Raw genomic sequence first — 27548 nt, forward strand, 5'->3', positions numbered from 1 at the left:
ACAATTTCTGAAGACATTTTGACGTGAATTCTGGATGGTGAAGGCACTAGAATGTATCGCTGCTCTAAATGATCTGGAGTGTTTAAGGGTTGAAGGCAGTTTATCCAAATTGTAAAGTTTTTTCATTTCCAGTTTGTACAATTCTAGTTCATCCTATTCTAGGTCCTCCAGTGTCCGCGGGTTCCTGAGGTACCTTGAGGTCGTTGATGTGCAGGAACTCGTCGATAATGGCCTTGGACCTCCTCTCCACCTCCTCCTCCTCAGGGAGCAGCGGGCCGTCGGGGGCGGCGGCCGGCCCAGGGCGGACTGACGGAGGACAGTAGTGATGGGTCAGGAGACAATAACAGGGTTAGGGTTAGGGTAACCCTAACACATCAATACAGTGGTTATTATAATAATAATATACTAACATGGAGGTTGTTATGTAAGGGATAATGTATAGAACGCCGGTCATTATCGAGAAAATAAGCCCCGACAGGGCGAACAGGACACCGACGCGCAGCGGAGGTGTCTTGTTCGCCATGAAGGGGCTTATTTTTCGATAATGACCGGCGAAGTTCTATACATTATCCCGCTTATTACACGGCTACTTCGCAAAACGAAACAATTTATTTACAATGTATTTGTTACCAGCATTCATAGTGTTGATCAGCAGAGATATAGTCCGCCCAAGACGTTGACGTCGTCGCTATAGCTCTATAGACCGTATCACCTCATCACCTCTATAGACCGTATCACCTCTATAGGCCGTATCACCTCTATGGAACGTATCACCTCTATGGACCGTATCACCTCTATAGACCGTATCACCTCTATGGGCCGTATCACCTCTATGGACCGTATCACCTCTATGGACCGTATCACCTCTATAGACCGTATCACCTCTATGGACCGTATCACCTCTATAGACCGTATCACCTCTATAGACCGTATCACCTCTATGGACCGTATCACCTCTATGGACCGTATCACCTCTATGGACCGTATCACCTCTATGGACCGTATCAACTCTATGGACCGTATCACCTCTATGGACCGTATCACCTCTATGGACCGTATCACCTCTATGGACCGTATCACCTCTATAGACCGTATCACCTCTATAGGCCGTATCACCTCTATGGACCGTATCACCTCTATAGACCGTATCACCTCTATAGGCCGTATCACCTCTATAGACCGTATCACCTCTATGGGCCGTATCACCTCTATGGACCGTATCACCTCTATTATCACCTCTATAGACCGTATCACCTCTATAGACCGTATCACCTCTATGGACCGTATCACCTCTATAGGCCGTATCACCTCTATAGACCGTATCACCTCTATAGACCGTATCACCTCTATAGACCGTATCACCTCTATAGACCGTATCACCTCTATAGACCGTATCACCTCTATAATAATAATAATAATGAATTTTATTTGTAATGCACTTTATATTGAGCAAACAATCTCAAAGTGCTACATAAGAAAAAAAAAAAGAAAAGTAAAAGTAAAAATTTGGAGAGAGAACGTCTCTCCAAAGGAAACAACTAATGAAAGGCTTTTTTAAAAAGGTCGGTTTTTAGGCCTTTTTTAAAAGTGTCCAGGGTCAGTGGTGCTCTCAGGTGGTCAGGGAGAGCATTCCAAAGACAGGGAGCGGCGTGACAGAAAGCTCTGTCTCCCATGGTTCGGAGTTTGGTCCTTGGGATCTGCAGGAGGTTTGCCTGACCGGAGTGGAGGTGTCGTGAAGTGGGCTGAGGGGTGATTAGCTCCTTCAGGTAAATAGGAGCATTACCATGGAGGCACTGGTGGGTCAGTAGGGAAACCTTGTATTCAATCCTGAATGGGACAGGGAGCCAGTGGAGGGATTTGAGAATTGGTGTGATGTGGTCAAATTTTCGTGTCCTTGTAAGGATAGACCGTATCACCTCTATAGACCGTATCACCTCTATAGACCGTATCACCTCTATAGGCCGTATCACCTCTATAGGCCGTATCACCTCTATGGACCGTATCACCTCTATAGACCGTATCACCTCTATAGACCGTATCACCTCTATAGGCCGTATCACCTCTATAGACCGTATCACCTCTATGGACCGTATCACCTCTATAGACCGTATCACCTCTATGGACCGTATCACCTCTATAGACCGTATCACCTCTATAGGCCGTATCACCTCTATAGACCGTATCACCTCTATAGACCGTATCACCTCTATAGACCGTATCACCTCTATAGGCCGTATCACCTCTATAGACCGTATCACCTCTATAGACCGTATCACCTCTATAGACCGTATCACCTCTATAGACCGTATCACGACCGTCTCACCTCTATAGACCGTATCACCTCTATGGACCGTAGCACCTCTATAGACGTATCACCTCTATAGACGTATCACCTCTATAGACCTCATCAGCTCTATAGACCGTATCACCTCTATGGACCGTATCACCTCTATATCACCTCTATGGACCGTATCACCTCTATAGACCGTATCACCTCTATGGACAGTATCACCTCTATGGACCGTATCACCTCTATGGACCGTATCACCTCTATGGACCGTATCACCTCTATATCACCTCTATAGACCGTATCACCTCTATGGACCGTATCACCTCTATGGACCGTATCACCTCCATAGACCGTATCACCTCTATAGACCGTATCACCTCTATAGACCGTATCACCTCTATAGACCGTATCACCTCTATTATCACCTCTATAGACCGTATCACCTCTATGGACCGTATCACCTCTATGGACCGTATCACCTCTATGGGCCGTATCACCTCTATAGACCGTATCACCTCTATGGACCGTATCACCTCTATGGACCGTATCACCTCTATGGACCGTATCACCTCTATGGACCGTATCACCTCTATGGACCGTATCACCTCTATGGACCGTATCTCCTCTATAGGCCGTATCACCTCTATAGACCGTATCACCTCTATAGACCGTATCACCTCTATAGACCGTATCACCTCTATTATCACCTCTATAGACCGTATCACCTCGATAGACCGTATCACCTCGATAGACCGTATCACCTCTATTATCACCTCTATAGACCGTATCACCTCTATGGACCGTATCACCTCTATGGACCGTATCACCTCTATGGACCGTATCACCTCTATAGACCGTATCACCTCTATAGACCGTATCATCTCTATGGACCGTATCACCTCTATAGGCCGTATCACCTCTATAGACCGTATCACCTCTATGGACCGTATCACCTCTATAGACCGTATCACCTCTATAGGCCGTATCACCTCTATAGACCGTATCACCTCTATAGGCCGTATCACCTCTATAGACCGTATCACCTCTATAGACCGTCTCACCTCTATAGACCGTCTCACCTCTATGGACCGTAGCACCTCTATAGACGTATCACCTCTATAGACCTCATCAGCTCTATAGACCGTATCACCTCTATGGACCGTATCACCTCTATAGACCGTATCACCTCTATATCACCTCTATGGACCGTATCACCTCTATAGACCGTATCACCTCTATGGACAGTATCACCTCTATGGACCGTATCACCTCTATGGACCGTATCACCTCTATGGACCGTATCACCTCTATATCACCTCTATAGACCGTATCACCTCTATGGACCGTATCACCTCTATGGACCGTATCACCTCCATAGACCGTATCACCTCTATAGACCGTATCACCTCTATAGACCGTATCACCTCTATTATCACCTCTATAGACCGTATCACCTCTATGGACCGTATCACCTCTATGGACCGTATCACCTCTATGGACCGTATCACCTCTATGGACCGTATCACCTCTATAGGCCGTATCACCTCTATAGACCGTATCACCTCTATAGACCGTATCACCTCTATAGACCGTATCACCTCTATTATCACCTCTATAGACCGTATCACCTCGATAGACCGTATCACCTCTATTATCACCTCTATAGACCGTATCACCTCTATGGACCGTATCACCTCTATGGACCGTATCACCTCTATGGACCGTATCACCTCTATAGACCGTATCACCTCTATAGACCGTATCACCTCTATGGACCGTATCATCTCTATGGACCGTATCACCTCTATGGACCGTATCACCTCTATAGACCGTATCACCTCTATAGGCCGTATCACCTCTATAGACCGTATCACCTCTATAGACCGTATCACCTCTATGGACCGTATCACCTCTATAGACCGTATCACCTCTATAGACCGTATCACCTCTATAGGCCGTATCACCTCTATAGACCGTATCACCTCTATAGACCGTATCACCTCTATAGACCGTATCATCTCTATAGACCGTATCACCTCTATTATCACCTCTATAGACCGTATCACCTCTATGGACCGTATCACCTCTATGGACCGTATCACCTCTATGGACCGTATCACCTCTATGGACCGTATCACCTCTATAGGCCGTATCACCTCTATGGACCGTATCACCTCTATGGACCGTATCACCTCTATAGACCGTATCACCTCTATAGACCGTATCACCTCTATAGACCGTATCACCTCTATAGACCGTATCACCTCTATTGACCGTATCACCTCTATAGACCGTATCACCTCTATAGACCGTATCACCTCTATAGACCGTATCACCTCTATAGACCGTATCACCTCTATGGACCGTATCACCTCTATAGACCGTATCACCTCTATGGACCGTATCACCTCTATAGACCCTATCACCTCTATAGACCGTATCACCTCTATAGACCGTATCCTCCATCTCGTATTGCTGCTCCAGCGCCCCCGGTTCTCTCCAGGGTGTTCTGGGGCTCTTACCGGCCTCCTTGGCCCGGCTCCCCTCTGGCTCCGCCTTCTTCTCGGGGGGGCTGGGTCTGCGGGGCTCCTCCCCCTCCTTCTCCTGGGTCCCCTCGGGCCCCTCCATCAGGTCCCTGGAGCTGCCGGCCCTGGAGACGGGCCCGGGCCACGACGCGGGGGCCGGGCTCAGGGGCTTGTCGCTGCGCTCTCTGCCCGTACTGCGGCTGGGGACGGAGGAGGAGGAGGAAGAGGAAGAGGAGGAGGAAGAAGAAGAGGAAGAGGAGGGAGAGGAAGAAGAGGAAGAGGAGGAAGATGATGAAGAGGAAGAGGAAGAGGAGGAGGAAGAGGAGGAAGAAGAAGAGGAGGAAGAAGAGGAAGAGGAGGAAGAGGAAGAGGAAGAGGAGGAAAAGGAAGAAGAGGAAGAAGAGGAAGAGGAGGAAGAGGAGGAGGAAGAGGAGGAAGAGGAGCAGTACATTAGTGATGATCAACTGGTAGAACGCTTACGGGTTAGGGATAGATTCCCAGTAGTGCAGCCTGTGCCAAGTACTTATCGCAAGCATTGTGAACGGTCCATCTGAACGGTAGATTATATTGTTCCATTGGAAAATAGTGGCAACATTATATTAGACAGCAATATTAAACTCCTAGCATCTTCGACCTCGCCGGACCAACTCCCAGAGCTCGAGCAGCATTACGGGATCTCAGTGTAGACTACATGTAGTTGCTACCTACGGCCTGGCCTGTAGCTACTACATGTAGTAGCTACCTACGGCCTGGCCTACGGCCTGGCCTGTAGCTACTACATGTAGTAGCTACCTACGGCCTGGCCTATGGCCTGGCCGTAGGCCTGGCCTGTAGCTACTACATGTAGCTGCTCCTCTACTCCAGCTGCAGGTATGTACTACACTCTGCAGTCTGCTGCCTCACAACTCTTCCTCTAACACACGTACCTCCCCAGGGCTCTCCGCGAGTCGTAGTCTGCGTTCTGGGCGGGGGCCGGGGACCCCGGGACGGGGGGGGTGGCCTGGAGGGCCGAGTACCGGTTCAGACTGCTGCCGCCGGACCGGGACCCTTCTGATGGGAGAGGGAGAGCACACGGTGGAGACCATGAGACCTAATCCTAGACCATGAGACCTATCCCAAACCCTAGACCATGAGACCTAACCCTAGACCATGAGACCTATCCCAAACCCTAGACCATGAGACCTAACCCTAGACCATGAGACCTAACCCTAGACCATGAGACCTAATCCTAGACCATGAGACCTATCCCAAACCCTAGACCATGAGACCTAACCCTAGACCATGAGACCTAACCCTAGACCATGAGACCTAACCCTAGACCATGAGACCTATCCCTAACCCTAGACCATGAGACCTAACCCTAGACCATGAGACCTAACCCTAGACCATGAGACCTATCCCAAACCCTAGACCATGAGACCTAACCCTAGACCATGAGACCTAACCCTAGACCATGAGACCTAACCCTAGACCATGAGACCTAACCCTAGACCATGAGACCTAACCCTAGACCATGAGACCTAACCCTAGACCATGAGACCTAACCCTAGACCATGAGACCTAACCCAAACCCTAGACCATGAGACCTAACCCTAACCGTAGACCATGAGACCTAACCCTAGACCATGAGTCCTAACCCTAGACCATGAGACCTAACCCTAGACCATGAGACCTAACCCTAGACCATGAGACCTAACCCTAGACCATGAGACCTAACCCTAGACCATGAGACCTAACCCTAGACCATGAGACCTAACCCTAGCCCTAGCCCATGAGACCTAACCCTAGACCATGAGACCTAACCCTAGACCATGAGACCTAACCCAAACCCTAGACCATGAGACCTAACCCTAGACCATGAGACCTAACCCAAACCCTAGACCATGAGACCTTACCCTAGACCATGAGACCTAACCCTAGACCATGAGACCTAACCCTAGACCATGAGACCTAACCCTAGACCATGAGACCTAACCCTAACCGTAGACCATGAGACCTAACCCTAGCCCATGAGACCAAACCCTAGACCATTAGACCTAACCCTAGACCATGAGACCTAACCCTAGACCATGAGACCTAACCCTAGCCCATGAGACCTAACCCTAGCCCATGAGACCAAACCCTAGACCATGAGACCTAACCCTAACCCCTTGTCACCACGGAGATGAGTCATAGTGTTCTCATTACGGTTCTGTACTTCTGCTGCCACAGCCACATGTACCATGGTGGGGTTAATAAAGGGAATCCTATCTCATTGCTTTAGCTTAATGGCTCTAATGCGGAGTCTACTGCCGTGGAGTTACGCACATCATTTACATTCGGATCCATCTATACCTAATCTAACCATCTATAATAACCAATGAGACTTGAGTAAGTTCCCCTGTGCTCTAAGCTAGATTCAGGTTAGAGCACAGGGGAACTTACTCAAGCCTCATTGATGCTAACCTATGGGTCACCTGAGTCTATCCTAAGCTAGGGTCACCTGAGTCTATGCCAAGCTACCTGTGGTCTCACCTGAGTCGCCGGCCTTGGCTCCTCCACTGCTCCCCTTTATCCAGCTGACCCGAGGTCCTAGCTGGATCTTTTCATCCATCTGAGGCTGTGGAGACAACGTAGGACCCGTTAGTGGAGGTCTACCCTGGGAGTAAAGACATGGACCTAGACTGGAGGGATTCTCAGTGGAAACCGACCGCCTTCTTAAAGGTTGTATCAGCGATGTCGGGTGACGTCTCTAACCCTAACCCTAACCCTAACCCCTAACCCTGTTGGTGTTGAAGTGAGATCCCAAACAAACAGAGCCCGCTCACCCCTCCCTTACGTGTTTCGTGCATCCAGTAAGAACGATCATGAACGCAGCGCAAAACCCCAAAAGACCCACCCCTTGTTGGTGGTTGGAATACTATTTATTTTGGTTTGGAGTGGTTGGTAGTACCATTTGTTTTTTTGTACGATCTCGCAGCGCAGGCTGCCTAGAGAGACGCGTTCTCTTGACGGCCTGCGGCTAGCGGATTGCAAGGAAAGATCAGATGAATGGGATCATTTTGTTTCGGCTGATACAACCTTTAAATTGTAATCAACCCCAAGTTTAACTTTGGCCTTTATTGCTCTTTATTGGCCGGTGTTGTTGTAGGTGTGTCGAGTTGACCACCTCACATCTGTAGGTGTAACAGCAGTCCTCTGCCATTCACACCTGAAACAGAACATAGCACATCACCACCGGCAGTACCCCAGGCCTCCAGCAGGGTGTCCCACTGAACAGCCCATAATAGAGACCAGATGAGGAGTGGGAGGATGGGGTTGTGGTGAGATCGCCAGAGGATGGGGAAGAGAGCAGACTAATCTAGGAACACAAAGCAGCCGTGTGATGGTCACAGCAGAGATAATGTGTGAATGGCAGGCTTCAAGTACAGTAGGTCCGCTATGGAAGATGTTTACGTGCTGACAATGAGATTAAATTAACTCCTGACTCAATTAAGGAACTTCAGAGTAAAGTTAATGTAGCATAATTAGCAGTAGATATTCTAGATTATACCAAAAGGATCTAGCCACAATGGGTCAAACAAACCACTGAGGTTAAATCATTGTCATCGTATGAGAAATTAGAGATTTCAACTCTGTTCTCCTGGTTTTCTAGGAACGGCAGTCAGTGGTCTGGGGAATGAATGCCAACCACAGCCACAAACAGGCTTTATGCTGCGTTGGATGGACCCTTGGCTTGTTCTTTCACAACATGTTTTTTGGAGCGTTTAAGTGTCTTCTGCAAAAGACGACAAAATGGGATTTATAGCCACAGTGGTTCCAAAACAAACACTACAACCACGAAACTGGGGGTGGCATTCAATCAGAGGGCGAGAACCCGAGGCCTCATCGCAGCCCAGACGTCCTCCAGAGAACAAACCGGACCCGGACCGGGGCTGGGAGGAGCCCGTGAGGAGAGAGGGAGGGAGGGAGGAGGCCGGTGAGGAGGTAGGGAGGGAGGGAGGGAGGGAGGGAGGGAGGGAGGGAGGGAGGAGGCCGGTGAGGAGAGAGAGGGAGGGAGGGAGGAGGCCGGTGAGGAGAGAGGGAGGGAGGAGGCCGGTGAGGAGAGAGGGAGGGAGGGAGGGAGGGAGGAGCCCGGTGAGGAGAGGGAGGGAGGGAGGAGGCCGGTGAGGAGAGAGAGGGAGGGAGGGAGGAGGCCGGTGAGGAGAGGGAGGGAGGGAGGGAGGAGCCCGATAAGGAGAGGGAGGGAGGGGGCCGGTGAGGAGAGAGGGAGGGAGGGAGGGAGGAGGCCGGTGAGGAGAGGGAGGGAGGGAGGGAGGAGCCCGGTGAGGAGAGGGAGGGAGGGAGGGAGGGAGGGAGGAGCCCGGTAAGGAGAGGGAGGGAGGGGGCCGGTGAGGAGAGAGGGAGGGAGGGAGGGAGGAGGCCGGTGAGGAGAGAGAGGGAGGGAGGAGGCCGGTGAGGAGAGAGGGAGGGAGGGAGGAGCCCGGTAAGGAGAGGGAGGGAGGGAGGAGGCCGGTGAGGAGAGGGAGGGAGGGAGGAGGCCGGTGAGGAGAGGGAGGGAGGGAGGGAGGGAGGGAGGGAGGGAGGGAGGAGGCCGGTGAGGAGAGGGAGGGAGGGAGGGAGGGAGGGAGGAGGCCGGTGAGGAGAGGGAGGGAGGGAGGAGGCCGGTGAGGAGAGAGGGGGGGGAGGGAGGGAGGGAGGGAGGGAGGAGGCCGGTGAGGAGAGGGAGGGAGGGAGGAGGTGCAGGAGCTGACCTTGGAGATCTTCATGAGCTTATTGGGGTCGATGGTCCTGCTGTTCTTGGTCATGGGCACCGTGTTCCAGGTCTCCTCCCTGGGGGTCCGCGGCTCCCTCTGGTCTCTCTGCTCCCGGGGGTCTGGGGGGGGGGGGGGGGGGGGGGGGTAAACAGCGGCGTTCAGACCAGGGCATCAACGAGAATCTTGCGATCAGATAAAAGGCTGCCATGTCCGATGTCGTTGTCCTAATGATCAAGTAAGTCTGTAACAGACAGACTTAAAATATAAAGATGACTTTACTGTATTAGTGGAATATATCTTTGACTGGAATACTTTTTCACACACACATCGCTTATCCAACTCCTCGCTTTGACTGCTTTCATGGTCTGACATGAAAGCAATCATTTTACAGGATGGTGGAGGCGGGATTGTGCTTATATTCAGTATAATATTGGTCTTGGTTTGTTGTTACATTTTATATATATATATATATATATATATATATTAGTGCTGTCAGTTTAACGCGTTATTAACGTTAACGCAAACCAATTTTAACAGCGTAATTTCGCAGTTCATGGCCCGCCTAGGCTGTACCACTTCGGGTTAAAAAGTGATAAATCTTCAAATGTGTAAAAACAAAAAGTGAAAAAATAATCCTGCTTCCTTTAAGCATAGTCAATATTAAAAAAAATTGCAGTCTGAGGCATTATTCCTTCTTCTTTTTAACATGGATAGTAAATAATCCCTAACCCTGGATTTTGCAACTTCTGCATTGCCTAGGGAGAGTTTAGAGTCTACACTCTCTCAAGGCAATGCAGACATCCTCATCTTCTTTTGTTTCATCAAGTATGGTAGCGAAATACAGTTTCGTGTTTTATTTGGCATTTTGTAAATCCATTTATTTCGGTTGGAAGACTCATTGCTCCTTGCAAGGGGCGTTGGTTGTAGTCTTTTCGCTCGATTCTAGCCCTACTGTTGATACGGAGAACCGAGCGAAAAGACAACAACCAAACATAAATATGTCCGCTTCCAGTTTCCGGTTCAATGGGATTTACGGAATGTCAAATAAAACACGACAGAAACTGTATTTCGCTATGATACTTGATGTTGGTAATACCGGAATTGTCCTTTAAACATGTGCTGATCACGTGAATGCACAACTTTTTTCAGCCGATCCGCGAATCACTTGCGTCCCGAACCGTGAGGGTTGATCCGTGCGGATCACGGGTAACCCGCGATCCGTTGCACCACTAATATATATATATTAGAGCTGTCAGTTAAACGCGTTATTAACGGCGTTAACGCAAACCAAATTTAACGGCGTTAAATTTTTTATCGCGCGATTAACGCAATTATTTTATAAAAAAAAAAAAAAAAATTTTTTTTTTTTTTTTTTTCTTTGGCTCAAAACAAAGAAGCAGTAGCCTGACTGCTATGTTCAAATGACATTTGTTCAAAGCAGTCGTTTAATTGCACTATAGGCTCTTTTTTTGTATCGTCCTGTTTTGATCAGTGTATATGCCAATGTTGTTATCATTAAAAATCATTTGCACAAGGCAAGCCGATGCACTTCACCATGTTGATAAGAGAATTAAAATGAGAAGAATTATGGGACAAAAAAATCAAGGGATATTTAGCATAGAAAAATAATTTGTGATTAATCGCGATTAATTAGAGTTAACTATGACATTAATGCGATTAATCACGATTAAATATTTTAATCGCTTGACAGCTCTAATATATATAGTATATATATATATATATATATATATATATATATATATATATATATATATATATATATATATAGGAGCTGAGCTGCAGCGCAGCAGGGCCTGGTAATACGGGGACAGTTAGGGGAACATGAGGAACGTTCTAGGCAGCGTGGGATGCTTCATGTTCAGAACAACCAGGAGTACTGGGAGGAATCAACCAAACACGACAGGAAACCGCACGTTCTTCAGATGGGCTTAAGCTGCTTATGGAACGTCCTGATGTTAGGTCTTTAGGGCCCCCGTATTAGCTCCTGCCATCACCATGCTGGCTCTGAGGTCTCCAGGGCCTCATGTTCCGTATTCAGAGCATGTTTCTCTGAAACTAATGAACAGGGAGCCCTCTCGGCTCTAACTAGCGCATGCGATCCCCCACCTCTGTGTGGGCTCTGAGGTCTAATGGGAGCTCTGTTTCGAGCACTAAAACGAACGCATGAACAGGCGTCCATCTTGGCTCCATCTACTGCAGGCGATGAGCCCTCCATGCAGGCGCCTACCTGGCCGTCGCTTGGCGGCGTCCTTGTTGAGCAGCTGCTGCTGCACCTTCCTCTGCTCCTCCTGCTCCTCGATCTTGGCCTCCTTGTGGATCTGCTCGATGGTCTTGGGGCCCTGGTCGGCTCTCCTGGACACCCAGTCGTGCTGCGGGGGGGAGGGGACGGGGGAAGGCACCGTCACCACAGAGATAAAGGCAAAGGCCTGACGAGATCTAGGGGTGCAAGGTCAGGACCATTATACACTGAAGCTTTATTCATACACGGCGACACTCACCAACCGCAGGTCTATAATGTCTTGTAACATGAACCGTATCCGTGACGACGTCTTCCGCTCCTTGACAATCTTTTCCATCTGACGGAAATACTGATCCATGCGTGGCTGGAGTGACGAGAGGGACCAGAGAGACATTTAACTCAGTCGATTGTTTTCTTATTACAAATGGCAGAGTAAACTCAACATTCAGACCAGATCTGAAGGCCTGCGAATGCGGCAGTAAAAATAAAAAGTTTCTGAAATAATTACCATTAAAAGGACCGTGAATTCATGAAAATGAAAGAGGGGAAACTGGGGGATAATCTGAATGCAATAGGAAAAACCGGCATTTAATGCAGCGTAATGCGTGAAGTGGCCTCTTTACGTAATGCAGAAGGCCCACGTACCCCATTAGCTGAATAATGAGTATCCCACAACTCAAATGCAGGAACAACGGCTCTACATTGAAGCCCAATATATTTGCCTTGACAATCGAGATCTGTGTTAAAGATAATATGAATCCACGGTCCCCAACGGTCATTACAATGGAGCCATGTGGTTGGTGTCAAGGCTGAGACTGGCTGCTCCTCTTAATCACAGCAGCGGGAAGCTGCTCCACCCCGCGGCATGGCTTTACCCAAGCCTGCTCAACAACCAGACCCATGGAACTCTGCATGTTTATATGCACACAAGAAACAGGGCTACCATCGGAACGTTTCAGGTGTCTTAACTGCTGCCTGAGCCAACTAAGCCTGCTCACAGACCAGTCCGTGACCGACTGGGCAGAGCTGGCTCACCTTGGCTTTGGCGAAGTCCAGGTCCTTGCCGATGGTGGTGAGCAGCCGGCAGAGGCACTCCAGTGACTCCTGGTCGTGGTTCTTCAGCAGCTTGACCACGCAGTCGTGCATGATGGCCTCCGTCAGCATCTTCAGCTTGAAGAGCTCCCCGATGAACTTGATGTTCCCGATGGAGCGTCGGCGCGCCTTGTCCTTAGCCTCCTCCAGCTCCGCCTGGAGCAGCTCCCGCTCCGAAGTCTGGGGGGGGGTTAGGGTGAGGGTTAGGAGGGAGGAGGAGTGGGGGGCAGGGGAGGCGAGGGGAGGAGGGAGGAGGGGGGAGGAGAGGAGGAGGGTGGGGCAGCGCAGGGGAGGGGAGGAGGGGGGAGGAGAGGAGGAGGGAGCAGAGGGGAGGGGGGAGAGGAGTGGGGAGCAGGGGGGAGGAGAGGAGGAGGGAGCAGAGGGGAGGGGGGAGAGGAGTGGGGAGCAGGAGAGGGGAGGGGGGAGGAGAGGAGGAGGAGAGTGGAGGGGGGAGCAGAGGGGAGGGGGGAGAGGAGTGGGGAGCAGGGGAGGGGAGGGGGGAGGAGAGGGGAGGGGGGAGAGGAGTGGGGAGCAGGGGGGAGGAGAGGAGGAGGGAGCAGAGGGGAGGGGGGAGAGGAGAGGGGAGGAGGGGAGGGGTGAGCAGGAGAGGAGGGGAGGGGGGTGAGGGTGGAGAAGGAAAACAGAGTATAAATCAACAAACCACCGTGCAGAACGTTACCATTGAGAGCATAAACAGCCCTATCTGCAACCTTAAAATATACTAATGATATAAAACACATCAACTTACTCTTTTTGTGAATAATCAAAGTACTTCACCAGACACTCAGAAACAGGTAGAACTGAACTGAGAATCCATTACTATAAAGAGTTTAATGTTGTGTTGATCAATGGCTAAAGGTCCCATCACTAACCGCGTGGGATGATAGCTTTGCATTCATTTGAATGTTGAAGCGTGAGAAGTATAATCGTTTGTGAAATAGCGTGCCAGCCCCTCCTTGACCCTTCCTTCCCTTCAGACTCCTCCCTTACCCCCAGAGGGGGGCCGGCCCTGACGGGGGTCATTGAGGTCACACACCCCCACCCCTAGGCTATCCCGCCCCATAGAATGCGTGCTTTATACCGATGCATCATTACAGGTTGATGATCCACCAGAGCGCTGCGTGTTTGATGCGTACCGATGCAGCAGACTCCAGCTCTCTCTGCTTCCTCTCAAACACCACGTCGTCCACCTGGTCCTTCTCAAACTCCTTCTGGCAGCGGTTCAGCAGCAGCTTGCGGAAGTTCACCGTGGTGTTGGGCTTGTCTGTCATCTGCACCTTAAGCTGCACACACACACACACACACACACACACACACACACACACACACACACACACACACACACACACACACACACACACACACACACACACACACACACAGTTTAGCATTTAAAAACGTAAAAAGATTAAATGATACAGAAATATATGGGAAAAAAAAACAACCAGCATAAAAAGACATCTCCATTTAGACACTACAGTGGAAAAGGACTAATCACTTTCTACCCCCCCCATCCCACAGCCGTCTAACCAGAGACCAGTCCCTCGGTCCACCCCTCAGAGACCCCACAGGGGGACATCACAGCGCCGTACCGTTGCCAGGCAGCGGCACATGTTGCCGTAGGCGACCGAGAAGCTGGGCTCGTCGATGGCCTTCTCGAACACCAGGTCGATGACACCCTTCAGACGCTCCTCGGTGTCGATGGTCAGGTCCGTCACCTGCTTCATCAGCTGGTTGAACATCTGGGGGGTTAGCTTGTTCAGGATGCTGCGCACCTTCCGGAACAGCTCCTGGGGGGGGGGACAATGAGACCGGGTCAAGGTCCGTTTCGGGAGGCGAGCTTGTTCACCGGGTTGAACGAGCTTCCGATTGGCTTGTGAATCGTGCCGGTGTTCGATTGGATGCTCATTCTACCTGTTCCTGGAGCAGGTAGAATGAGCTGTAGATGAGAAACTATCCTCTTGTCTAAATGTAGTTACTGAAGGTGTATGCACTTGGTTAAGTTATCGTCTTGCTATGATACTTTAATACTTGAGCACTGGTATGGTTTTGTGTGATGAAAACACCAGGGTTAGGGTTAGGGCTAACCCATCTGAGGGTATGAGTTATATTGTATAGATGGAAGGCTGTTCTCCATGGCTTTGGTAAACAGACTGCTGATCTCAGCTCCTCCTCTTCTTTGTTCGCTCTGGTGAAGAGGAGCTCAGAGTTACATCGTTTACGACTGACGGCTCGTACCGCAAATCAGACACAAACCTCATTGTTTCCCATTCTTCAGGAGAATAACATGTTTTTAGCTTTTTATTGGCCTCACTACCTCCGGAGGTCTGGTCCGAGCCGGTCTGACCCCGCCTCATTGGACTGTTAATCGACAGCTGTCTGGCCAATAATAATTTAGTGTCAGAAGGGGGCGGGACGTCCAAATTTGATTGGATGGAAATTTAAAACAGGTTTACCAAGGGACTGTTACCAAATTGATGAACCGGTAAATATTCTTAGGACCTTTAGCAAGCTACTCAGAAACGGGCAGTATATACTGAATACAGGTGTATGGCCTGTTGTACTGCAGTGTGTACTGCAGTGTGTAGTTCAGTGTGTACAGCAGTGTGTACTGCAGTGTGTAGTTCAGTGTGAACTGCAGTGTGTAGTGTGTAGCGCAATGTGTAGCGCAGTGTGTAGTGCAGTGTGTAGTGCAGTGTGTAGTGCAGTGTGTAGTGCAGTGTGTACTGCAGTGTGTAGTGTGTAGCGCAGTGTGTAGTGCAGTGTGTACTGCAGTGTGAAGTGCAGTGTGCAATGCAGTGTGCAGTGCAGTGTGTACTGCAGTGTGTACTGCAGTGTGTACTGCAGTGTGTAGTGCAGTGTGTGGTGCAGTGTGTACTGAAGTGTGTACTGCAGTGTGTACTGCAGTGTGTACTGCAGTGTGGTGCAGTGTGTAGTGCAGTGTGTGGTGCAGTGTGTGGTGCAGTGTGTAGTGCAGTGTGTAGTGCAGTGTGTACTGCAGTGTGTAGTGCAGTGTGCAATGCAGTGTGTAGTGCAGTGTGTAGTGCAGTGTGTACTGCAGTGTGCAGTGCAGTTTGTACTGCACTGTGTGGTGCAGTGTGTTGTTGTGCAGTGTGTAGTGCAGTGTGTGGTGCAGTGTGTACTGCAGTGTGTGGTGCAGTGTTTAGTGCAGTGTGTACTGCAGTGTGCAGTGCAGTGTGTACTGCAGTGTGCAGTGCAGTGTGTACTGCAGTGTGTACTGCAGTCTGTTGTAGTGCGCCCACCTGTGTCTGGTTCACCTCCGTCTCCTCTCCCACAGCCTCTCTCTTCAGGCCGGGCTTCCAGGCGTTCTCAGACTTCTTCAGCTGGATGTCGTCCGACACGTTCATGATGATCTTTCTGGGAGGGGGGCGGCGAGCCCCCATGTTGACCATCTAGTGGGTGGGGGGGATTTGTTATATTTTCACTCATATTTTATTACTTGTTTAAGCTAAATAACTTTGTAGCACTGATAAAGGGCCTTCATTGAATTTAACTTAATCTGAAGAAAGTTAAATCAAATGATTAACTTTTGCTCTTCTAATGGAAGACCCTACTGAAACTAATGACCGAAGCATGAGGAGAAGTTAAACCTTTTCTTGGGTTTTGCCAAAATCTTTTGGTTTTTAAACATGGTATGCAAGTCAATGAGGTAATTTGTCTGAGACATATATGACCGGAGAATTTGCATATTCCTAATATGATTTTTATCAAAGGGATTGTATTGGTAATATTAACTGCAAGATGTCAACAACTATACTTATAGTTAAACCAGTTACATTTTCTATTAGTTAAAATAAGCAATCTATTATTTGGCCTGCAAATGTATTGATAAAGGCAAATGTTTCACACAACTAACCAGCACAAATTGGGTAAGGAGCTATGTTCAGCTCCTTCATTTAGAAAGAGGCTGAACTCAGTAGGATCTGGGGGACTGCTGCAGTCGTCTTCCCACCATTCGTACTCAACTATCCGCCCTGTTACTCATATATTGTAAATGTTCTCCCAACCCACCCTCCTAGTCATCACACGTATATTAGCTTTCAGTTATCTTGCGAAGAGTTTTATCATTGTGGCATCGTGACCCAACTACATTTGCTCTTGCCTGAGGACGTGGTTAACCTATCCATTCAGCCCTTCTCTGTTAGCTGGTACCATCGAAATGCACAACACTTTAAAACACATCAAGTTATAAGATCATCTTGAACTGAGCTGCAAAATATGACTAGGAAAACAAAATGGATGAAAAGAGGCGTAGCATAGCTGTGAAACAGGACAATACTGCTGTCTTCTTAAGGCTGGTCTAGAACCTCAGCTCACAGACAGAGCAAGCTGACACACAAACACCCCCACAATGGTATAGAAGCATCTGCCCGGCCAACAAACTGGGGTCATTCACCAGGGATAATAATTCCCCCCCTCTGGGGGTAAGGTTGGTCAAGGCGTTGTGCCGTCAATTGTTCTGAAGGATGCCATTGATCAATGGTACGTGAAGGAGAGAGGGGATTCACCATTGGCAGTCATAAGGGAGCTTTGTACATTTGTGTGTCTCTGTGTCAGCATGGAGGTGAGGCTGTTGGTCCATAGTTGTTGATATTTGCATCTGCATGTATGTTTGATGTGTTGATACGTGTTTAGTGCTGGTGAGTGAGTATTTAACGAGTGTGTGTGTGTTTGTGTGCGTGTTTGTGTTTTAATAAACATGAATGTATGTCATATGTTTGATGCACGTGTCTTTTTCCATGCACGTGAGCGAATGTGTTCATTAAAAAAACACATACACACATGTGTGTTTAAATACAGATGTATGTGTGTCATAGATTGATGCACATGTGTCTGTCTGTCTGTGTGGGTGTGGGTGACTCACAGGGGGGCCGCGAGCCCCGGTCATCTGTCTGTGTGGGTGTGGGTGACTCACAGGGGGGCCGCGAGCCCCGGTCATCTGTCTGTGTGGGTGTGGGTAACTCACAGGGGGGCCGCGAGCCCCGGTCATCTGTCTGTGTGGGTGTGGGTAACTCACAGGGGGGCCGCGAGCCCCGGTCATCTGTCTGCCAAAGTCGGCGAAGGCAGGCGTGAAGTCGGGTCCCCTGGAGACGACGCGCGGCTCCGACACGCGCTGCTGCTGCTGCTGGGATGGCAGCTTGGTCTGGTTGATCTGGAGGACACACACAGTCCATAACCCAGGGGCCACAACACACAGTCCATAACCCAGGGGCCACAACCCAGGGGCCACAACCCAGGGGCCACAACCCAGGGGCCACAACACACAGTCCATACACACTACATTAAGGCCCTTTGTGTTACACCGAGGCCCTTTGTGTTACACCGAGGCCCTTTGTGTTACACCGAGGCTCTTTGTGTTACACCGAGGCCCTTAGTGTTACACCGAGGCCCTTAGTGTTACACCGAGGCCCTTAGTGTTACACCGAGGCCCTTAGTGTTACACCGAGGCCCTTAGTGTTACACCGAGGCCCTTTGTGTTACACCGAGGCCCTTTGTGTTACACCGAGGCCCTTTGTGTTACACCGAGGCCCTTTGTGTTACACCGAGGCCCTTAGTGTTACACCGAGGCCCTTAGTGTTACACTGAGGCCCTTAGTGTTACACTGAGGCCCTTAGTGTTACACTGAGGCCCTTAGTGTTACACTGAGGCCCTTTGTAGCTGCAGCCTTTACGGATTTCAACGGTGCTACTCTGATACGAGGGGCCTGGGAACGCCAAGTCGGAACCAGATGTGGGGTGGGGGGGGGTAGACACAGAGGGACATAAACACACACACACACAGAAAGAGAGACAGAGAGAAGGTAGAGAAACAGAGACAGATAACTCTAGCTCTTTTGTCTTTGAGCTGCCCTTGACTCTTTGTACATTCGTACCCAGCCCCCTCCCCCTCTCTCTCCCCCTCTCTCTCTCGGTTTGTTTGGGGGAGGTGGTCGTGCCGTGTACACCAACAACCCTGCCCAACATGACATAGCATCAACGCTATTTTAATCAAAACAGTGTTTCAGGGCAATAGATGCTGCGTCCGTACGTACAGAAGTCGCCCCAGACCTAGCGGGGAATAGCACATACACACAAACTCACCAACACAACGACAAGGGTGAGAGGCGAAACCCAGGAACCCACTCAGTATTGGCTGTAGGTACGTACACCAGCCCCATGTGTATTGATTCTTAAAAAACAAACTCATTTCACATTCTTTCACATTCTCAGTTCCTCTTAGAGAGGTTTGCTTCTGGACAGAGCCCACTAGAGCCTCTGGACAGAGCCCACTAGAGCCTCTGGACAGAGCCCACTAGAGCCTCTGGACAGAGCACACTAGAGCCTCTGGACAGAGCCCACTAGAGCCTGCCAATAGACACATGCGTAGATACTCGCCCAGAACAGAAGCATGCGTAGAAGAATCTCTGTGAACCTTCCTGCATCCATAGCCCTCACTCCCTCACCTCTTCAACATCTGGATTGGTTTGAATATATCACTTTGTTGTGTGTTTCACTAGAGCATTCAGCTCTTGAGTATACAACTAAGTATCTCATATACATATTAATATATACCCGTTAGGGTGAGGGTTAACCCTCACCCTAACGGGTATATATTAATATTAGTTAGGGTTAACCCTCACCCTAACGGGTATATATTAACATTAGTTAGGGTTAACCTTAACCCTAATATAAACCCGTTTCATATCGCTCTGCAAGAACAGTCTGCATGGAGACGGCTGTCAGGTGATCCATCGCACAAAGCTCCATCACCTCGTCACTCATTGGTGGGTTAGGGGGAGGGGCTAGCTCACCTTGTCCAGCACCTCGTCACTCATTGGTGGGTTAGGGTTAGGGGGAGGGGCTAGCTCACCTTGTCCAGCACCTCGTCACTCATTGGTGGGTTAGGGTTAGGGGGAGGGGCTAGCTCACCTTGTCTAGCACCACATCACTGATTGGTCGGTTAGGGTTAGGGGGAGGGGCTAGCTCACCTTGTCTAGCACCACGTCACTGATTGGTGGGTTAGGGTTAGGGGGAGGGGCTAGCTCACCTTGTCTAGCACCACGTCACTGATTGGTGGGTTAGGGTTAGGGGGAGGGGCTAGCTCACCTTGTCTAGCACCACATCACTGATTGGTCGGTTAGGGTTAGGGGGAAGGGGCTAGCTCACCTTGTCTAGCACCACGTCACTGATTGGTGGGTTAGGGTTAGGGGGAGGGGCTAGCTCACCTTGTCTAGCACCACATCACTGATTGGTGGGTTAGGGTTAGGGGGAGGGGCTAGCTCACCTTGTCTAGCACCACGTCACTGATTGGTGGGTTAGGGTTAGGGGGAGGGGCTAGCTCACCTTGTCTAGCACCACATCACTGATTGGTGGGAGCCCCTCGGGCTTCTGAACACAGGCCGGCATGAACTGGAAGCGGAGCAGGTAGTCCCTGTTGTACTGCCTCTTCCCGGGGGACTCCGCCAGGTCTGGGGGGACGACAGACACCAGGAGTGGGAAGGAATGAGGGGGAACATTTACAGTTTAGTGATTAGTATGGACCCACAGACAGCACCACAGTAAAACACTTCAGTACTGACCCTTCTCCATAAACCAGAGCCAAACCGCGGACCCCAGGGACGACACCAGGGCCCCCCAGGACGGACCCCTGGGACGACACCAGGGCCCCCCAGGACGGACCCCAGGGACGACACCAGGCCCCCCCAGGACGGACCGCTGCGACGACACCAGGGCCCCCCAGGACGGACCGCTGGGACGACACCAGGGCCCCCCAGGACGGACCCCTGGGACGACACCAGGGCCCCCCAGGACGGACCCCAGGGACGACACCAGGGCCCCCCAGGACGGACCCCAGGGACGACACCAGGGCCCCCCATGGCGGACCCCTGGGACGACACCAGGGCCCCCCCAGGGCGGACCCCTGGGACGACACCAGGGCCCCCCAGGGCGGACCCCTGGGACGACACCAGGGCCCCCCCAGGGCGGACCCCCCCGGCCTGCAGCGCCCCCCCTCACCTTCTGTGTCCGGTGCTCCGGAGCTCTCCTTGTCCCCCAGGCCGCCGCCGCTGTCGCTGCTCTCCGTCTCCGAGGCGTGCCCCGCCCCGTTCCTCATAGGCCCCGCCCCGTTCCTCATAGGCCCCGCCCCGTTCCTCATGGGCTCCGCCTCGCCGTTCTCCTCCGGGGCGGCGGGCTGGGCGGGGGCCCCCCTGACCAGGAACCGGGGCGGGATTGTGGGGGGGATGTTGGGCGTGGGCAGCAGGGCGGCCGGGCGCGGGGGGGTGTGGGGGCAGCACCGCAGGGGGCTCTGCTCCTCCTGGGGGGGACACACGGCGGGGCAACATGAGGGCCTCGGGTCCTCACTGGGGGGGACACACGGCGGGCTAACATGAGGGCCTCTGGTCCCCAAAGGGGGGGACACACGGCGGGCTAACATGAGGGTCTCTGGTCCTCACCGGGGCCTTGAGACCCTTTCTACCATGGGGACGTGCACCGGGATGTTATCAGAGGACTAGCCTAGACGCCTCTCGCTCCACACTGGAGCTCAGGGTGGAGCTCTGGGTGCCTAACATGTGTTCAGCTGGCTCCACACTGGAGCTCAGGGTGATGTTCTGGGTGTCTAACATGTGTTCAGCTGGCTCCACACTGGAGCTCAGGGTGATGTTCTGGGTGTCTAACATGTGTTCAGCTGGCTCCCCACTGACTGGAGCTCAGGGTGGAGCTCTGGGTGTCTAACATGTGTTCAGCTGGCTCCACTGGAGCTCAGGGTGGAGCTCTGGGTGTCTAACATTGCCATGAGGTCATTTGACCTGCAGTGAGTACAGAGCCACCGTGACATTGAGGAGCAGGTGGGGGCGGCCTCCTCACCTTGCTCTCCTTCTGGGGGCCCTCTCCTCCAGGGACCTCGTTTGGTTTCCTCCAGCTCTTTGGTGTGGCAGAAGAAGTCTGGCCGACTGCAACACACACACACACACACACACACACACACACACACACACACACACACACACACACACACACACACACACACACACACACACACACACACACACACACACACACACACACACACACACACGTTTACTCATTTGCATTTGAATTTGCAATGGCGGAAACAACATCAAATGTGGTTGAAACGTGGAGTTGACTACATTAAAGTCAATGTCATCAACGTTACTTTGGATACACAGGGCAACAGACTCAAAGCACAGAGAAAATCTAAGAACAAAACTGTGATGATCACGTGGCAAAATATAATATTTTCCATGTGACCTGGCCTGCACAGCTGGCTCTACCGTATGGCTTTAATAAATAGGAGAAACAATTTCCACGAAAGAAGCTTTGTAAAACAGCCCTTCTAGTACATGCATACTGCCAACGTACCTTAAAGGCAGTTTAGACAGATGAGTCGCTCTCCAGCCTATTGAGTACCAGTTGTTATAGTGAGGAAACTGCCTTTGATGAGGGGAGAAAGTAGTAATATATATATATATATATGGGCTGTTAAAATGAGAGCGAAAACAATGAGATAACGTAATCTTTTTATTTATTTTTTAATCGATTAATAAAAATTTACCAATTTCAACCCACAAAATGTCAACACTCATATCAGAACTCCTTTTTGTTTTTAGTTCCACTTACTTTACGTTAGACTTGCAATAAGCGACTGCCTGTTTACAATTCCCAAGACTGTGGCGTTCTGTATTTCATATTCAACCCACACTGAGTGAATCAATAAAACTCAAGATCCATCCATCCATCCATCCATCCATCCATCCATCCATCTATGTATACATGCACACAGTGTAGTTCCACTGCTCACCTGTAGTGGGACTCTTCCTGGCGAGTGCTTGCGGGTGGGCCCCTGCCTTCTGGGCCCCTGCCTTCTGGGCCCCTGCCGTGCCATCAGCCAGCCCAGTAGGGGACTCCAGGCCCGCTTTCAGAGGAAGAGCTTTAGTGTCCACAGGCTTGCTGGGCTCCCCATCCTCCGCCGGGGCCTGCACCAGCGGGGGCAGGCCAGGAGGGGGCGCAGGCATGGACGTCAAGGGGGCAGAGGAGCAGGACAGGGTGACCGGAACCACGGCGACAGGAGTCTTAAGGGCCACATGGGCCACATGGGCCCCAGGGCAAGCAGAGGCCCCCACCGGGCTCTTCTCTGTGGCCAGCGGCTCCTGGGAAACCTCTTTAGAGGCCGGTGACGAAGCCTGGGGCTGGAGTACAGCTGAGGCCAGGGGGGAAGGCTCTTGCGCTGGGGAGTGCGGCCCGGCTGGGGGGTCTGCGAGGCCATTGAGGGCCTCGGGAGCTTGGACCGGTGGAGTGGCCAGAGCGCAGGGGGTCTCTGGAAGAGGCTGCTCTGTGCTGGGGGTCTGAGGAGGGGCTACAAGCAAGGCCTGGGGCTCCTTGGGGCTCTGTGTTGGAGGGGGTGCCAGGGGGACTGTGGGCTCCGTGGCGGTGGCGGAGGGGGACGGTGCAGCTGGAGACGATGAGGGCTCCACGGTGGAGGAGGGCTCCACGGTGGAGGAGGGCTCCACGGTGGAGGAGGGCTCCACGGTGGAGGAGGGCTCCACGGTGGAGGAGGGCTCCACGGTGGAGGAGGGCTCCACGGTGGAAGAGGGCTCCACGGTTGAAGAGGGCTCCACGGTGGAGGAGGGCTCCACGGTGGAGGAGGGCTCCACGGTGGAGGAGGGCTCCACGGTGGAGGAGGGCTCCACGGTGGAGGAGGGCTCCACGGTGGAGGAGGGCTCCACGGTGGAGGAGGGCTCCACGGTGGAGGAGGGCTCCACGGTGGAGGAGGGCTCCACGGTGTTGGAGGGCTCCACGGTGTTGGAGGGCTCCACGGTGGAGGAGGGCTCCACGGTGGAGGAGGGCTCCACGGTGGAGGGGGACTCCACGGTGGAGGGGCGTTCCCCAGCGCTGGCCTCTGCTGCGATAGGCAGGGGGCCTGCTGCAGGGGCCGCTGAGGGAGGCTTGGGGGTCTCAGCAGGGGGGCTGGCCTCCCGTCTCCTCACCGCGGGGTCGGGCTGCAGCGGGCCAGGAGAGGAAGACTTCTGGAGGCCCGGCTCAACTTTTGGTATTTCATCTAGAAACAGGAAATATACAGCACCCTTTAACGCGTGCACAACATGAAGGCTGGAGACAGAACCATGACCCGGGTGTTACAACGAGGCTGGAGACAGAACCATGACCCAGGTGTTACAACGAGGCTGGAGACAGAACCAGGACCCATGACCCGGGCGTTACAACGAGGCTGGAGACAGAACCATGACCCAGGCATTACAACGAGGCTGGAGACAGAACCATGACCCGGGCGTTACAACGAGGCTGGAGACAGAACCATGACCCATGACCCGGGCGTTACAATAGCCCCCTAACAGATAACTGCCCGCCACATGCCGGTTGAGCAGATATTACACTTTGACGGAGTGACTTTCTTTAAAATGCATTTGATCTGTTGACTTCTCCGAGTATCCATTTAAACAAACCATTCAAAGCAGACTAAAACTTAGATTCATAATAACATGACCTGGCTACAGCAGAAGGGGGAGGAAGGGAAGGGGCAGACCTGGCCGAGGCGTGGTGTCGGCGGCAGCAGCAGCCCCGGGGGTCGGGCCCGGGGGCGGGCCCTGCGGCTCCGGGGTGTAGGCCCCAGGAGAGGGAGTCTGCTGGGGCTGGGCGGGAGGCCCCGGCGGGGGGGGGGGCTGGAGCTCCGGCGTCTGCCTGCTGCTCGCCTGCTGCTGCGATTTGAGGTAAAAAATGTGAGGATAATGAGGGTGCGGCCATAAAAACTAGCAACAGAGAGAGAAGAGAGAGACAGAGAGACAGAGAGACAGAGAGAGAGAGACAGAGACAGAGAGAGAGAGAGAGACAGAGAGAGAGAGAGAGAGACAGAGACATAGAGAGAGAGAGACAGAGAAGAGAGAGACAGAGAGACAGAGACAGAGAGAGAGAGAGAGAGAGAGAGAGAGAGAGAGACAGAGAGAGAGAGACAGAGACAGAGAGAGAGAGAGACAGAGAGACAGAGACATAGAGAGAGAGAGACAGAGAGAGAGAGAGAGACAGAGACAGAGACATAGAGAGAGACAGAGAAGAGAGAGACAGAGAGACAGAGACAGAGAGAGAGAGAGACAGAGAAGAGACAGAGACAGAGACAGGGAGAATGAGAGAATGAGAGATAGAGACAGACCGAGAGACAGACCGAGAGAGAAAGAGAGAGAGACAGGGACAGACAGAGACAAAGAAAGAGAGAGAGAGAGACAGAGACAGAGAGAGACAGACAGAGCGACGGAGAGACAGGCGCAGAGAGACAAGAGCCCATCCACACGCAAAAAACAAATAAGAGCAGACGGACAACCAAGCACAGAGGATCGGACCCGAGGGGGGGGGGAAGAGAAAGATGGGTGCAGGGAGGATGGAAGACAGCAAGCATGACCAATCAGGACGAGATGGAGAGAAAAACAAAAGGAGGACAGAAGAAAAAGGAGAGACAGAGTTAACATCGAGAAGAGACACAAGGAGGAAGGAGTTACCAGGACAACAGCGACCACCACAACAACCAGCCCCCCTCCCTCCCTCGCCAGTCCTCAGTGCGTGAGAGATCCTTTAATGCTCGCCTTTACGCCAATCGCTCAAATGCACGCGGTCCCGGGAAGCCTCGCTATACCATGACATCAGAGACAACGGCTCTGGCTGGCAGCCTGGCCAGCCAGGTGCTTATGCAAAGGGTCAGATTCAAATCCATTAAGTGATGTTCAGGCTGTGCAGCTTCAGGTACATTAAGGAAGCTGCTTTGGGGTAGGACGGGGCATTGGGGAGGGGGGGTTGTCAAACAGAGGGCTGATTTAGGAGCATCTTTATGCTAATAAGAAAAAAGGCTTCATGCTTGGACCCGTGTTCTGACAGAGGCCTGTGGGGGGGGTCGGGGGGTTAGGGTTAGGGGGTTAGGGTTACCTGTGGGGGGGTTAGGGTTACCTGTGGGGGAGTGGGGGTGGAGGAGGGCCGTCCAACGGGGGGCGTTGGGTTCCGGCTCCCGGACCCCCCCGACATGATCTCGTCAGTGATGTCGCGGCCGCCCTGGTTGGGGTCCCGAATACGGATCTGGGAGGACAGCAGTGAAACAAACACACCCAACTAAAGCACCAGTGGCATGGGGTACCCTGGTGACTGACTGACTGACTGACTGACTGACTGACTGACTGACTGACTGACTGACTGACTGACTGACTGACTGACTGACTGACTGACTGACAATGTTATGCTACGGCCACACTGCACAAGTTACTCGCGTTAAGAAACGCGCATAACGCGCCTATCCTGACGCTTGATCATTGTGTGTCACAAAAATGGTTCAACGCGCCAACGCGCCTACGCAGCCGCTGTGTTTGGGTGCATGATAGAGTTTAGATCGGGTTAGATTAAATAATCTATATGTCGTAGTGTTGATCAGCAGAGAAATGGTCCGCCAAAGACGATGAGGTTGCTTAGCAACCAAAGACGCTGCCCATGCAAGTGAATGGAGCGTTCCCTCTTCGTCATAACTTTCAAACCAAACATCCTTCACATTCACAGAGCGAACATTATGAAAGTAAAATGCACATTTCTCGCTAAAAATGTTTACATAAACGCTTTTAATGGCGTAACTATGTTACTATTTCCATCCAGAATAAAGAAAGATGTCCGCCATATGCTTCTGTGCAAGCGTCACTCATTACTCTCTGCCAGTGACGTCGGGTCAAGCTCCACGCTGATTGGCTATCGCGGCTAAGCGTCACGCGTAGGCGCGTCAAAAGTTCAAATTTGGTTGGTGCGTTGGTGCGTTTACGTGAGTCATTAAGTGCGTATGCCGCGTCTAACGCCACTAACGCGCCGCTTTAACGCGTGTAACGCGTCTACACCAATGGTTCCCTATGCAAAAATGCAGATTTTCAACGCCTCTAACGCGTGCAGTGTGGCAGTACCTTTAGGCCACAGCAGTCTCTAAGGATGTCTGTTATGAATAAATTAATCCATCTAAATACAGAGTCTGTACCTGGGGTCGCAGTGAGGATCGCCCACTTAATGTCACCAGTAGCTTGAAATGGACCATTGCATTTGGACATCCTTTAAAATATAATCCAGTACAAACAGCAACAGTAACGAGTGCAAGAATAAATAAATAACTTGTCTAGTGTCTGCAGGGCAAGACTTTTCTGATAATAGGTTTTGGCAACTATGACATTCAGATTCTATGAAGGGCAAATGCTGTACAAACTAGGGCTGTCAAGCGATTATTATTTTTTAATCTAATTAAATACAGGCTCTGTGATTAATTAATCTAAATTAATCGCATCCTTACATTTTTCCGAGAAAGTATTTAAAAATAATTGTATTCAAGTAAATTATGGCAGATGAGTGATTCAATGAATAATAGACATAATAGACTTTAAAGTACAATGCCTCTTTTATTTAAAACATGTCTTTCATAAACACACGGTGCATTTTAAGATTCAAATTAATAACATTTCCATCTCTCTGTGGCAGCTCGTGCTGCGAGCTTGCTACCAAATGTTTTGCGTTGGGGTGATATTTAAGGGTTGATGAACTGATGAACTCGGTGAACGGTGATAGGAAAATTCCTTACGACAGAGATTACAGATTACGGTGTTCCTATCT

The 27548-nt window shown here is 51.3% G+C and overlaps 1 protein-coding gene across 13 annotated transcripts in view; it reads right to left on the reverse strand.

Moving 5' to 3' along the window:
- LOC115557217 (eukaryotic translation initiation factor 4 gamma 3) overlaps positions 1-27548 on the reverse strand; it is a 73283-nt gene that overhangs the window by 12226 nt on the left and 33509 nt on the right. For 4 of the 13 annotated variants that reach the window (XM_030374858.1, XM_030374851.1, XM_030374863.1 and 1 more), the window contains 18 exons: positions 25869-26006; positions 24463-24634; positions 22723-23979; positions 21768-21853; positions 20919-21216; positions 20247-20371; positions 17942-18076; positions 16167-16316; positions 14496-14693; positions 14040-14186; positions 12847-13083; positions 12071-12175; positions 11800-11941; positions 9549-9670; positions 7318-7414; positions 5742-5865; positions 4735-5015; positions 194-306 (listed from right to left, as the gene is read on the reverse strand). In XM_030374858.1, coding sequence (XP_030230718.1) covers positions 194-306; positions 4735-5015; positions 5742-5865; positions 7318-7414; positions 9549-9670; positions 11800-11941; positions 12071-12175; positions 12847-13083; positions 14040-14186; positions 14496-14693; positions 16167-16316; positions 17942-18076; positions 20247-20371; positions 20919-21216; positions 21768-21853; positions 22723-23979; positions 24463-24634; positions 25869-26006 — 3927 coding nt within the window. The remainder of the gene's footprint in view (positions 1-193; positions 307-4734; positions 5016-5741; positions 5866-7317; positions 7415-9548; positions 9671-11799; positions 11942-12070; positions 12176-12846; positions 13084-14039; positions 14187-14495; positions 14694-16166; positions 16317-17941; positions 18077-20246; positions 20372-20918; positions 21217-21767; positions 21854-22722; positions 23980-24462; positions 24635-25868; positions 26007-27548) is intronic. The other 9 variants (XM_030374865.1, XM_030374854.1, XM_030374864.1 and 6 more) reach the window with 8 other exon arrangements.

The sequence above is a fragment of the Gadus morhua genome, chromosome 13 (assembly GCF_902167405.1).
Source record: "Gadus morhua chromosome 13, gadMor3.0, whole genome shotgun sequence".
Classification (NCBI taxonomy): Eukaryota; Metazoa; Chordata; class Actinopteri; order Gadiformes; family Gadidae; genus Gadus; species Gadus morhua.